Source organism: Equus quagga, chromosome 2, assembly GCF_021613505.1.
Source record: "Equus quagga isolate Etosha38 chromosome 2, UCLA_HA_Equagga_1.0, whole genome shotgun sequence".
In the NCBI taxonomy this organism is placed as follows: Eukaryota; Metazoa; Chordata; class Mammalia; order Perissodactyla; family Equidae; genus Equus; species Equus quagga.
In genome coordinates this window covers 32,316,452-32,330,995 of record NC_060268.1, presented here as the reverse complement: position 1 = coordinate 32,330,995, position 14,544 = coordinate 32,316,452, and the positions used below count along the sequence as shown (strand labels likewise).

At 41.1% G+C, this 14,544-nt stretch overlaps 1 protein-coding gene across 1 annotated transcript in view; it reads right to left on the bottom strand.

Annotated features, from left to right (window-relative positions):
• FMN1 (formin 1) overlaps nt 1-10,729 on the bottom strand; it is a 353,942-nt gene extending 343,213 nt beyond the window's left edge. Inside the window, exon 1 of the mRNA XM_046652860.1 lies at nt 8,869-10,729. Coding sequence (XP_046508816.1) covers nt 8,869-10,729 — 1,861 coding nt within the window. The remainder of the gene's footprint in view (nt 1-8,868) is intronic.
• Between the last annotated feature and the right edge of the window lie 3,815 nt (nt 10,730-14,544).

The following is a 14,544-nucleotide window of genomic DNA, read 5'->3' as shown; positions in this document are numbered from 1 at the left end:
TGACACCAGTCCTGTCTTTGAGGAGGTCTTTTTTAAAAGTAAAAATAAGGAAACATCTGTTTGAATTCTGTTGTATACTGTCACCAGCAGAAACAGGTTTCAAACGAAGATGAGACACCAAGAGAACGGTGGGGACAAACCCACTTCACTCTGCTGTATAGCACACCAGCAGAAGGAACCTGCAACCATTCTAACTACTCCTAGGCAATCTGTCTCTCACAGTCACTGCCTTGTCACTTGCAAATTGGAGGGTTGTTTTTAATTAAAGTCAACAATCACAAAAATTTAATTAGAACAATACATGTTGACTACCATGTGACATACTATTCAAGGAACTGCAAATCGTCCATTCAGAGTATAAGATAGAGTCCCATATCCAAAAGCTTGACGGGAACTCAAGATTGACACATAAAATAATGAGAGAATATTATTAAAAATATATACTAACATAATAAGATGCAAATAATCAAAGTCCAAAACCTATTGCCTGGACAAAAAAATGAGATGGAAATCAGGAGAAAAAAGAATACTATTAGTTGCAGAAATGGAAAAAGCTTTGGAGAGGAAAGATAGGACTTCGGTTGATTCAGAAATAATTGATAGGAAGAGAGGGGACCTTTGTTTTACTTTTCTTTTGCTATTAATTTATGATTTCATATTGGGATGACATTGGAATTAGAAATACAATTTTAATTTCTTTGTTAATTATTTTAATTTAAAAATAAAACTCTCCTGATTGAATTCAAAAGCTATTGAGTGAACCAGACTCTGTGAAGAGTGCATCAGAGGTATCAAAAATGATCACCACGCTCAAGTTTTTTACAAATTAGGTGGAAAATCTAAAATTAACCTAACAAAACAATGAGAGACCAATAAAGGTGTGACTTAAAAAATAGTTAAATGACTTAAAAAACAGAAGCAAATGTAGAAGTTTTAATTGAGAGACCATCAAGAAATCCACATAGAATAACCAGTTGTGAACTATTATCTGTGGCATCATTTCATCACTGGAAAACACCAACAAGAGTATATGATTAAAATCCTTTCTGACCCTATGAGCCAACAATAATCTGTAATTATAATAAGCTAATATTTTCTAATGTTTCCTGAAGTATTTTCATCAATATTATTTCATTTGATTCTTAAAAGAACCCTATACATTTGATATTACTCCTTCCAGCAAATGCAGTCAGGGGAGTAATAAGAGGGGGCAAAAATCAGTATTTCTCCCCTCCCCCCACACATCAATTTCTCCCAATCATTGTAGGAATCATGTGTGCTTCCGGATGTAATCCTCCCCGTCATCACTGCCGTCCTTCCTTGTCTGGCTGCTTAAGGTGTTGCTTGATGCTGCTAGAATTGTCACCAGGGCTGCTGCAGCTAAGGTGCCAGATGGATCGCCCAAGGCACTGCTGCCTACCTCTCCCACTTCACTTCTCCTTAGCACGAGGTAAATCTGGTTCATTCCACCACGTTCCCCATCACACTGTGCTTCAGCAGCACCTCAAGCAGAGACTCCTCATCCACAAGTTTGTTATACTCTGTTATGCAGACCCTGCCTTCAATATCTTAAGAAAATTTTGGTAAAATTACCCTTTAAACTGTCACACTGCTTTTTATTCCAATCCTTTCTCCCTACGATCCAGACCTGAGTCCACAGGGGCTGGGTCAGCAGAGAAAACGGAGGACACACGCTATGTTATTTTCAGTGTTGGCCCTTGCCGTGAGGCTGGTATCTTTCTCATGTGCTTCAAATCTTGTTTTCTCAAGTGCCTCTGCCCTGTGAATGCTCTGAACGCTCAAGCAAAAGACTCCTGACAGGTCCAACCATCTAATTATCCAGACGTGCCTGGACCTATGGCTGAATCCTAGGGAGACTATGCTTAGGCTCAAGCCGCACATGTTATTTTCTCTCCACAATTACTCTGGGCTAAACTGGAAACCAACAGTTCTAATCAGACACAGGATTATTTCAGGGTTCTCCCTCCAAATGTAGAACTCCACATCAAAACTTTAACTTAGATTTAAAACAAACCAACAAAAAACCCATACCATAACATTTTAGGAAAAATATGTGAAACCCAGGTGATCAAATTTACCGCCTTATTGTCAATAAAGTTGTGTTACATGAAACACGAAAATCTGAATGTCAATGTCTAAAGCCCTTGCTCACTTGCTTAGCATGAAGTCCAGTTTTTTTCTTGGGCTCTACCTCCTCTGTTATGCTCCACAGGGGTCCCCCAAGGTTTCCATGCTTGGGAGTCTGCTGCCCTTGCCACCATTCTGCTCTGTTGCTGTCTCTCTGCTGTCCTTGGGTTACTAACAAGCTCTTCCACAACACTGAAGCTGGGGCTCTTCTCTCCTGATAGCCAGCCAGAAAATTTCTGCTTCTCTTGAACAGCTCTTCCACACTGCCAAACTGTGGGGCTTTCATGACAAAGTTCTTCCTTCCCTCCACGCCGAAGCTGCTTTTCCCTCGAGTGTAGGGGCTCTCCTAGGAGGATGAGGACGTATCTGTGCACAGACTTTGGGCCCAGACTTCTTCTTCTCTCATGATCCGCCTTCTTACACTGTCCATTATTCCTCCCTATTGTTCAATATCCTTCAAGGACCCCACAAGTCCTTCTACATCCCAAACATATCTAAATCCCAGTTCTGACCTAGTTTCAAGTTCTTTCCTATACGGTTCTGGGCCATACAGAAAGCATCTGATTCAATGTACCAGAACAATCCAAAACTGTGGAAAAAACTCTTAGGACCTTCTATGAGAGTAAGGAAATTCCAGAATATGCATGGCAGGAGGCCAAGCTGCCAGACCACATAGAGGAACTCTAGGGGGATAGTATGGCCTAACAGCACAGCCCAGGGGCCACAAAAATGTGTGAAATATTTTTTGATTCCCATTTAAGAACTATCTAACAGGAGTTCATATCCTTGTAAGTGATCAGAAAGTGGATGAAGTTAAGATGGGCAGTGAGAGACATTTACCTGATAAGGGTTAGCAAGAAAGAGAAAGCAGGCCCAGAGAAGTGTCCACTGTTTTCAAAAAGCACTCTCTCCCGCAAGAGTCCACGAGGAATAAAACAAAACAGACACCTTCCATATTCAGTGCTTTGCTTTACCAATTTGATAAAGTCCTTTTAATCCAATTACAACTTTAAAAGTTTGTCTTTTTTTACACCCCAACCAACAACGCAATGAGGCAGAATGGTTGAGTTACATGAAAAAACATGTGCAATAGATTTTTCTTCAAAATCTAATATCTATTTTTTTAAAGTGGTTTTCTCTTTCAGATTTTTCATTGGCTATTACTTTTAACAGTGTTAATTCTGCCATTTCTATATGTCTTTGAATTATTTTAGATGCATGTGTATTGCCTAGGATCACAGACTGCCACCCCTGTTTTAAATCTTGTGCTCTGAATCCAAGAAGAGAAAAGAGACAAGTGAAAAACAATTCAATAGAAGGTGCTATCTTCAAAGCATGATAGAAATTAATGGGAAAAAATTCACATATGTAGAGCAGGCTTGGGACTTTGAAACATCAGATCTTGGTCATGGTCCCGGTCTTTGAAACACATTCCCTCTTGAAAAACAAAATGTGAATGAGAGAAACACTCATCATTTATTTTATATGGAAACTGACTTCAAAATACAAATTGTTCATTAGTAGAAAATTTATTTCATATTTCATATGCTAATTAGTGATTCTTAATTTGAGATAATTGGGGAAGATATTTTTAAGTTCTTTTTGTGCTTTTCACAAAAAGCAACCAACCACAATGTGTATCAATCACTGTTAAAGATAAGAACTTTGCTTTTAAAAACCAGATAATTTTTTCTGAATCCATGGGCTGAAAAGTATCACAAGCACTTCCAATCCTTTTACTTCTCCTGTGTTTGAACTTTTAGCAATTAAAGAGAGATTCAACCAAATTAAATTTAGAGATAAAAAGGCCATACAACAAAGAAACGAAACAGAGTATAATAATCATTTATTACAAAGAAAACCACTGTTTATAACAAAACATACACCACACATCCACATTCTTCTTTACCCCGTGCCCATTGAAAATACCATTCCATCTGTCTACATTTCTTGGTCTTCATGGCTAAACCTACCTGCATCCTCTCGGTCTCCCCTTTGCCCCTCCAGGCCCACTGTGACACTTCTCCACCTTGCTCTTGGCCCTGGAAGGCTGACCTTGTAGATCTCCACCAGTTCCCTTATACTCTACCTTTTAGGTGGTTCAGTTAGAGGAGACTCCAGGTAGAAGATGAAAGGAGAGTGAAGCCAGGATATTTATTCTTGCAGTTTCCTCTCTGTGAGGTGTCTCTACCACAGGCCATTGTTCCTCCCATGTGGTCCTCTCCGTGAAGCTCCCCCATCTGGGATTCAGTGACCACTGCTTCCCTTGCTCCTTCAGGCCTGGGGGTATCTGTTCCCTGTCAGGACCCTGTCCCATCCCAAAGCCTTTCTGAACTGCCTTCTTCTCTTGGTTTCTGGATTATGCTCTGTTCTCATCCAATCCTGGCCCTCTGACTAGTTCTCCTTGGGCGTTGCTTTGACAGCTGTCTAGCAACCTGCATTATTTCCCTTCGTCACAATGCTATAGTCTCAAAGCTGAGCTTCTTACCTGATTAAAGGACATGGGGAAAATACACAAAAGTGTGGTTTAGCTATAATCCTACCACCCCCTCTCACCACCCCCCTCCACACACACAACCACTCAAGGCGTTGTATTTGTCTTTTTCTTTAAAAAGCAGTTAAATCACTCTTTAAAAATCATAAAAGTAACACATTTATCACAACCATGAAACAATGTAAATATGTAAAGAAAAGAAGTTAATACTCTTCCCCAATGCTTCTGGATCCTTCTCCTTCATGTCATTCCCCACCTTGACCTGCCTTGCCCCTTGATCAACAATGTGAATGGCTTGGTTTGTCGTCTTCTATACCTGTCTCCATGATATTCAAACCCATACCAAACATATATGCTCATATACGGAGAAAGGTGATATTTGTTGTCTTTAAAAAATTGAGAGCATGCTATACGTTATTTTGCAGCTTGCTAGATAGAGATCTAGTTTAACACTTTGAATAGCCTCATAATATTAGAGAGAATAAACGTACTATAATTTCGTTAGCCATTTCTCTACTGATGGACGTTCAAATTTTTTCCAGCTGTTTTTACCACTACAAATGATGATACCGCAGTAAATACCCTTACGCGTGTATTCTTCCTAGTACATCTATTTATGTAAGCTAAATTCCCAAAAGTAGGGTTGCTAGGTCAAAGTTACATATAGTTCCAATTATGACCCCCTTATTTTATCAAAAGTGTATAGCAGTATATCTCCTGTCAATTTAAGTCCTATATTTAGTTTATATGGGTATAATACGCTATACACAATTTTTGAATCTTATTTTCTTTCAACACCAATTACAGATAATTTTCTATGTACTACATACTTTCTGTGGTAACCTTAAATGGCTACATATGTCCATTAATGCCATGAAGCTTCTTTAAAATTTTATTGGAATTGTATCAAACCTCAATATTAATATGGGAATTTAATATAATATTAATATCTACTACTCATAATACATGCCTAGAGAGAAATCAAAGCTTTAACAGTACCACTAGATATAATAAACTCTATTACAAATATGCCTCTCAACCCTTAATCAGTTGATATTAACCACATCTTTTGCTGGGCACGAGCACTCATCAAATGACTCACAATATCAAGAAGAACTATGCCTGGGGCATATGCTTCCATCACCAGCTCAGCGACCTCAATCAAAGGAAAAAGATCATGAGATTGCTGAGGAGCACACTGAAGCACCGGGCATTTTCTGGAGTAGAGTGAGCCAAGTTCCATGTGATTCTTCTGGCATCAAAAGAGCAATTTCAGATGAAAGGTAAATGGAAGCCTGCAAAACAGGAAGGAATTCCAGCCCCAAGGACACTGCTATGCCGGTTAACACAACTAGAGTCCCTCAAGGTTTGAGAAAATGCCACATCCCGCAAAGGCTTGGAAGCATTCTATAGCAGTTTCCATCCCAAAATAAAATAGTATAAAACCAATTCCAAGGTGGGGTGGGGGGAAAGGGGGTGTCGACCATGAAAAGACAAATCTGGCCACCCTTCATTGTTAGCATATTCACTATTTGATCATATCACCACCAGACAAGAAATTCCAGTATGTGGCCCTTGGAATGAAGAATTAGGAAAATGACACAGCCAATAGGAGGTTGACCAATAGCCTCTGTGATGCCTTTACGCTATTTCCTGCATGGATGGTAATGCTTATTTTTACTGCTTGGTCCTGTGAGAAGGAAAAGTGGATTTCACTCTTTCCTGGGAATGACTACTTGCCCATAATACTGAAGTCTTCCAACTGGAAATGCATCTGATTACTTTTGCCAGACTTAATCTCTTACTTGAACAGTTAATGAGAGCTTTCAATAATCTTAATCACATCACTTCAATAAATTACCTAGATGTTATTTCCACAGGAAATAAATGTCCACAGACCATAAAGTCAAACTGGTTAATAGCTAACATGGGAGAAAGGTGGGGGTGGATTCAGATAAAGGGTCACTGTGCGGTGATAGTAAATGAATTATACACCCCTTGTCTGGGCTGCTGGGAGCTGGGCAAGGCCTCTGCTGGGAGGGGGTGGGGGAGAACAAAGTGAGAGACAAAGGCAGCTGGAAGCAGGAAAATTCTCCCCATGTGGACCCACCAGCTGCAGGAAGCCACTGAAGGACTCAAAATATGAAGAGGACTCATGGCTACAGAAAAGGCCAATTAAAGGGAAGAAAGGGGACAGGGACACAGGATACAGATCAAAGTCACTATTTGGAGAACTCCCTCTGTTCATGCTTTTCCAAGAAGTACCAGATGATAGCAGATGATGTTTGGATGTCCTGGAGGAGGGTCCTAGCAAAAGGGAAGTTATCCATGCCAGACAAAAAGATCTCTCCCACTCCTATTCTTCTGCTTTCCAACTTCTTTTATAAGGTTAGAGGCGCAGGCAGTCTGCCTGCCAAGGAGTCCTTGTGATTCTAATGACTGGCTCCCGAAAGTGCTATGAAGATCCCAGTGGAAGGCTAGGGCCGAAGGAAAGGGAATGGCTCTGAGCAATTGTATGGAGAGGCCAAGGGAAAGTGTAATCATCTGCTGAACTTGTCCCTCAGGGGGCTCAAGGTCAGTCACCATAGAAACTGAATGTCCTCTGTGTGCCTGCCTTGACCCAGATACAATAGAGTTTTTATAATATTTTTTTAATGGAGAAACACAACAACAAAATAAAAAGATAATTCTAAATCAGGGGGAAAAAAAAAGATTGCCTGAAGCTCAACATATTTAATACAGTTTCTGGATGAGGGGCACAAAGAATCCTAGAATTTGGTGTGATTTCTAAAAGGAATCTTGGGAATGGAGGAAGCTAGCCCACACCCATGCCTCCAAATGCTTCTCACCTACTAATTACAGAGGACTATCTTTCCAAGTATTTCCAAGTATTTCCAAGCATCTAGCATCCATAGGGAGCAAGAATTTCATCACTAGGGTTTGATGATACATGCTACAATTCTATGACTTTCTTGGTGAGGCAGCTTAGTTATATTATGAAAGTAGCACATCTCATCAAACTGAGATTAATATTTTGCAAAAACAAGATGAAAAGCATGTACTACATTTTTAAAGAACCACTCCCTGGATCAATGATTTAGCGAAATTTATAAAATGTCAAGAGTTCAAAATGAACAGAAAGCGTTTGAAATTTCTCTTTCCTAGATAGATATTTTTATCTCAAAAATTGCGCATGCTGTTTTCTCTAACCTTTAAGAGACTATATATCATATTACAAGCCATCCCCTAGACAAGGCATTGACCATATGCTGTGAAAGGACCTATCACCTGAAAAAGAACCTATTACCTACACAACGGCATACACAACCCTGAGCATCTGGCCACATGGCCTGGAAAATGTAATGAATACAGGAGTGGCTCTTCTTATACACTGTCTTTTTTGGTCTTATTGAGCCCACCTATAGAACCCCCAAAATTATTTTCATGTAAAATTTTAAATCACATTAAACATACAAGCCAGATTGGCTCTTTAGCACCTCTTGCAGAAGACATGATGTTATACTAGTCACAGTAGAAACCCAAAAATAAAGAAACTATAACTTCAGAATAAACATTACTTTAAGCTTGTTTGGGAAATTAAAAACAGAGGTCAAAAAAGAAAATCTGATCCAAGCTTCTTCAAGTTAGACTGAATTCATCTCTCTTCTACTAAAACAAAATAACACAGTTTTTGTCATGAAATAAGATGCTTATAAAGGCGATTACTAACAAGCAAAAACCTCTAATAACAGAGAGATGAGCAAAGACACAGCATGCTTTTGCTCTTCTGCTTGGAGAATTCCAGCAAACCCAAGCTACTCCAGCAGCATGAACAGCAGAATTTGGGTTAAGGGGCCAATTACCCAGGGTTGGCATCAAAGGCAGGGAGGAGTTGCTACTTCTCTCTGCCATCCTGTTTCCGCTGAGAGTCTTATGTTAAGTAACCATAGGGGCGGCTTTAGAGTATGCCAAAAGTAAAAATAAAAATTGACATTTACAAAGTATTGCTTCTGTAAGCAACACATCTGACCCTGTAAGTCAACACCACCCTCACCATCTCCATACTCCCCTACACCACTCCCAGTTTTCTTGCTGCAAGATGAATTGACTAACAGGACTAGGAATTTTGGTTCATTGTTAATTAGCCAGTCTTTGCATAGCAGAAGCAGACTGACAGTCTGTGAATCGCCCAAGAACAGATTGAAAGTATCTTAAACAAGACTAACCTGGAGGTGACTGGTGCTGGGGCTGAGCTGTGGTCTTCCCAGGCCCCAAGCTCTTTTCCAAAGGTTCCCCAGGCACCAACCGAGGTTGGTCTGCTCTGAGGGAGGCCGAGCTGGCTCCTTTGGTCTCCGTGACCTTCGCAGAGGATAGTGGCTCCAAGGTGTCAGCAGAGGGGGACTCAGAGAAGGCACTGCTCTTTCTACCAGGAGAGTCATCAAGAGGGGCTTCCCTCTCGCCTGGCAGTGGAGGGAGCCGGAGGATCCTGTGATGCTGCTGACGGCTGGGGAGCCTTGGAGATAGAGGCAAGGGAACAGGTGACACCCGTTTGTGTGTGCCGGACTGAGAGGATGAATTATTAAATACCATACTGGGAGCTGCCAGTGCTGGAGGGGACGACCTCTTCTCATCACCTCCGGGTTGTGAGGAGTCGGGCCCTACACTGTGGGGCAGATCCAGAAACAAGGTTTTGTGGCCACTCAGAGGCAGCCCAGCTCTCCTCTTGCTTCTAGCATCTTGGAGGGTGTGGGTGGTTGTCGTGCTGAGGGGAAAGCCCAGCCTTTTCCCCTCAGTGGCTTCGTCTAACTTCTCACTCTCTATCACCTTCAAGAGGACCTTGTTCACAGCCCACTCAGTGCTGGCTGGTGCACGTTTCCTGGCTGATGACTGTAATGACCTGTCCCTTTGCTGCTCCTTGCCCCGCTGCCTGGAGCCACGGGGCCCCGCCTCATCTCCTGGGATGGTAAGCAAGTCCACTCTGGGTATAAACTCCACTTGGGCCGTGGGGCAAACGGCAAGTCTCCCCTCACCCTCGGGATGCGTTGTAACTACTCTTTGCACCTGAGCCGACAGATCCTGGACTTTAGCCACCACTTTGGAAACAGGTTTCTTCCTGCAAGTCTTCTCAGCAGACTTCTCCCTCTGGCCCCCTTCTGCCTCTGGATGCTTCTCAGGGTCCTCGTGACTTTCAGACAAACCTGTTTGCTGATGTGCCAGCCATTGAGGCCCCCTCTGCGGCCCCCAGGTATCCCCACCTCCTGGCTCTGCGGAGCTGCAGGCAGCGGGCAGCCCTCCTCTTCCAAGCTCAGCATCCTCAGAAGCCAACCCAAAGCTCCTGAAGCCAGGGTCCGGGCCCAGTGTCCTGGAGATCTCTAGAGGGCAGCTCTCTGTCCTCTGCAGGGAAGAGGTAAGTACCCCATTTGGGAACAAGTTGCCTCTCTCCTCTAGAAGCCAAAGATTAGGCCTCACTCGAGAAAGAGGAAGGGAGTTGCTGGAACAGACCTGGTCCTTCCCCATCTGCGGAGCTGATACCTGGCGCCCACGCCCTTTTCTTCTTGTCCTCTTGTGCGGAAGCGTCTCAAAGCTCTCCCTCCTTCCACCAAACCTCCGGGGCTTTTTGTTCCCATGGGTGCTCCTCTTATTGAGACAGCCCACGGGGGGCTCCCCCTGCCAGTCGTCAGCACCCTGGAAACCATCGTCCTCGGGGGCCAGGCTCACCGACAGCTCCGGCAGCTTCCCTTCCTGGTTCCCCATGGTAATGCCCAGGATGTGGTCTGAGCTCAGCAGATTGGCCAGCAGTCTCTCCCTCTCTGCTGTGAGTTTGTACAGCTCAGTGAGAATGTCTTTCGTGGGAGTCTGCTTGAAAAATATGTCGCCTGGATGTTCATTCGGCTGCAGGCTGAGGCTGATGATGTCTGACCCCTCCCTGACTTGGTAGCAGTTATGAAACCCTTTATTGGCTCTGTCTAGAGTTACGGTGCCCTTGTATGAAAATCCTCTGACTTCTCCTCTTGGAAGATAGAAGCTGATGTAGCAGAGTTCGGTAATGGGCTTACGCAATTGGAGGGTGCAGTGAGTGCCTTCCATTATGCCTAACTAATTATTCATGCCTCGGAGATGCTGGTCTGTGGTCAGGCTTTCCAGTCTCCAGTGCCGGGGCATGTGACGGTGGCTACGCAGGGAAAGCAGCTGACAGTCATCTCCAGCAATGAGACTGCCTGTTAGAGGAACAGGGGAAGAAAGCAGCTTGTCTAACAGAGTGCATAAATCACCCACCGACAAAAATCAAAGCATAACCATGACTTATCCTTCCTCTTGGCTGACCTCAACCAGCTCAAGGCATCAGCCAGGAGGTTGACTGCAACTTGTTTCCTACTCCCACCCTGCCCTTGACCAACAGAACTTTTCTACAGCTGAGAGATGGGAGAGTGCTCCAACTTTAGCCCCAAGACCAAAATCCCTTTTCCCCACATGGGAATTCACTGTATACCCTAGAGAAGGTCTCTCAACTTCTCAAGGGTTCACATTAGGTCCTTCTATAAAACAGAGCTAACACAACTCCCAGAAACCCTGAGCAAAGGGGGAACTTGGAGATCCTTAGAAAATACAGTCACGTCAATAACTCATATTTGGAATATTACTTTGCAAGAGTGAGTCAAGCTTTTTTACTCTCCAAAAGATTTGAGATTAATTATCTATTTAACTTAAAGCAGTGTGAGGGAAAAGTATTAGACAAATTTGGAGTCTCTTCTGAGCACAATTCATATATTTTGCCAAAGCACTAAAAGTGAAAAATTTAAAGTTTAAAATTTAAATAAATAACTCAGGAGTCTTAATCAAGTTTTTTTTCTTTTCTTTTTTTCCCTACTTCTTGCCTATTTGAAGCCAAATGGAATGGCAGAGAAAAAGCAAAAATCTGTAAGCCACTGCTGACCCTGTATGGATTCTCAATGTTTTCACCAGCAAAATGGCTGAAATGTCACATAAGCAGTGAAGGTGGTTGCTCCTTAATGTGATTTGAGGGATCCCAGGAATGTCACTGTGGCTAACATCCCCCCCACAAAAGCAGGGAGCTTAGAATTCTATATTAAAATACTTCATTTCTTAAATTAAGGCACTGCCCAGTCTTCAAGATTCCCATGCTTAAAAGAAATTCCCCTGAGAAGGGTAACACAATAACCATTTATTAACCACTGATATCTTTGGTAAATTATTTTCCTCAGGTCTTTTTTAAATGGTTCTAAATAGTAAAAGGCTATACAAAAGTAAATTTTGATTGCAGGAAAAGAGGAAGGGTTTTGTAATAGAAACTCCTTGAGGAAGACAGATGAAGTTAAGAGTGAGAAAGTTAAAAAAATGCAGACATCTGGTCAACCCAGAAGTACCAGTAGTACTCAGTGCTCACAGAAAGGGAAGTGGAACAACATTTTCAAAGTGCTGTCAGAAAAGACTTGTTAGCCCAGAATGTTATATTCAGTGAAAACATTCTTCAAGAATAAAGGTGAAATGAAGACATTCTCAGATGAAGGAAAAGTAAGAGAAGTAGTTGCCAGCAGACCCACTTTAAAAGAATTGCTAAAGGAAGCTCTTCAGAGAGAGTGAAAGAGATGCCAGAAAGAAACTTATAACATTGAAAATGAGGGAAGGTGAAAGGAATAAAGGGGCACATATATGTGGTGATGGATAAAAACCAGACTATTGATGGTGAACATGTTGCAATCTATACACAAACTGAAATATAATAATGTACACCTGAAATTTACACAATGTTATAAGCCAATATGACCCCAATAAAATAATTTTTTAAAAAAATGAAGGAAGAGCAACATAAATGGTAAATATCTACATAAATATAATATTATTCCTCTCTTGAGTTCTTTAAAAGATATTTGACAGTTGAAAGCAAAAAACATAATATTGTTTGGTGGGGCTTCAATACGTACATATAAAACCCAAGACAACTACAACATAAAAAAGGGTACAAAAAGCGACCTATATGGTGGTAAAGTACAATAGTAATGTAATTCTAACTACACTGTGAAGAGTTAGGTATGCACATTGTAACCCTTAGAACAACCACTAAAATTATACACGCAAAGAGACATAATCAAAAATACATTGACATATTAAATGGAATCATAAAAAATGTTCAAATAACTCAAAAAAAAAACAAAAAAGGGGAAGTGAAAGGGAGGAACAAAAACCAAAAGCAACAAACAGAAATAAATAGTAAAATGGTAAACCTAAATCTAAACATATCAGTAATTATGTTAAATGTAAATGGCCTAAACATACCATTAAAAGACAAAGATTGTCAGAATGCATATGACATGGAGTTGAAAGTCATTGGCCTGGATGAAGTTACTCAAGAAAAGTATTCAGACTGAGAAAAGCAAAAGTTGTGGAACACGGTACTGGGAACACAGATATTTAAGGGGTGAATGGAGGGAAAACAGACTTCAAACAAGGCTAAGAAAAAAATGGACAGTAAGATAATTCCCTATATTTTGTAGTTAAAGAAATTAAGGTTAAATTATTCAACATCTTATGATGCTTTTGTTATAAGTCTGTAAACCCTAGCTGTAAAATCTTTCAATCAGTGTAGCCAAACCAATACCAGAACCCATGCCTCAGAAGCTAGTGTTAGATTAAACCATAGGGTTTCCATAATTCAAGCAAGCCTTTCTTCCTCCCTTCCCTGACAGCAACAGGAGTCACATACCCAGTTATACCCTTAAATTCTTTTATACAGCCTCATCCACCATCCCTTCTTAAAAACTTGTTGCATTTCCTTTCTATTGCTACATTTCCTTTTGCAGAGGAATAGTGTATAAAAGTAGTGAAAGTCACAACCATGCTGTTGTACCACAATAAATACCATTTCAACTAGGGATCAAACCACGGGGTGAAGAGATGAAAGGAGTGACTTTTAGGTTGTAGATCTCAACATTGGCCATGTGGTCTGTGGCAGGATACATAGCAAAACTAAGTCCACATCAATTGTAAAAAAAGGTGCCCCATTCTTGAAATTTTCAAATTAAAAAAAAAAAAGGATTGCAGAGTTATTCTTTGCTTTCAAGATAAAACACTCTTCTAACAGCTTCGGGGGTCCAAATCGAGATACAAACGGACTTCCTCATGCCATGTATTCATAATTTCTGAGTTTCCAATGATCACATAAGCAAGTAAGAAAGACACTCTTAGGACCTCTCTCCCTAGGCCTTACCATTTAACAAAAATTTCAAGCAAATGACATATTTTCAAAGAAAGGTAGGGATAGAGAAGTGGAGTGAATTGTTTTAATTATAAGGTGGAGTCATTTCAAAAGAACAAGTTTCTCCTCTGAATGCACAAGAGCATAGGTACTGATACATCAGTGATACAAAGACAACCCAACTTGCCTCAATTTGGTGACCACAGGATAACTTAGAGAAAACTTATGGGGGAAAAATGATTATTTCATGTTTTCTGGTCCTACGATGAGTTTCAGAATTAGCTTTGCTACAGTTTTGGACATTGAAAGTCCAAACAATTTAAGATAGATTACTGCAAAGAAACGCAAACATACATTTTTCAAACACTCTTACTTCCCCATTCTCTTCTATAGTTTGAAATTATTTTTTATTAAAATCATTGTGCACACCCTCCACTATCATCAATGAATATTTACAGGGCTGCTTCTGGAGCAGAGAATAACTATCCATGGTTCTTCCCAACTCTCTCTCTCTCTCAACCAAATAAAAGACTGAGGATTCAGCCATCAGCCTGGCATCCCTGCCAGTGTCTGTATCTGGATAAATGTATCTCATGCACTTTCTTCTTTCAAATTTCATGTCCTCTGTGAAATGAGAAATTTAATTTCTAAGGTTCCAATCCACTAACTCAAAATATTATTTGGTGAC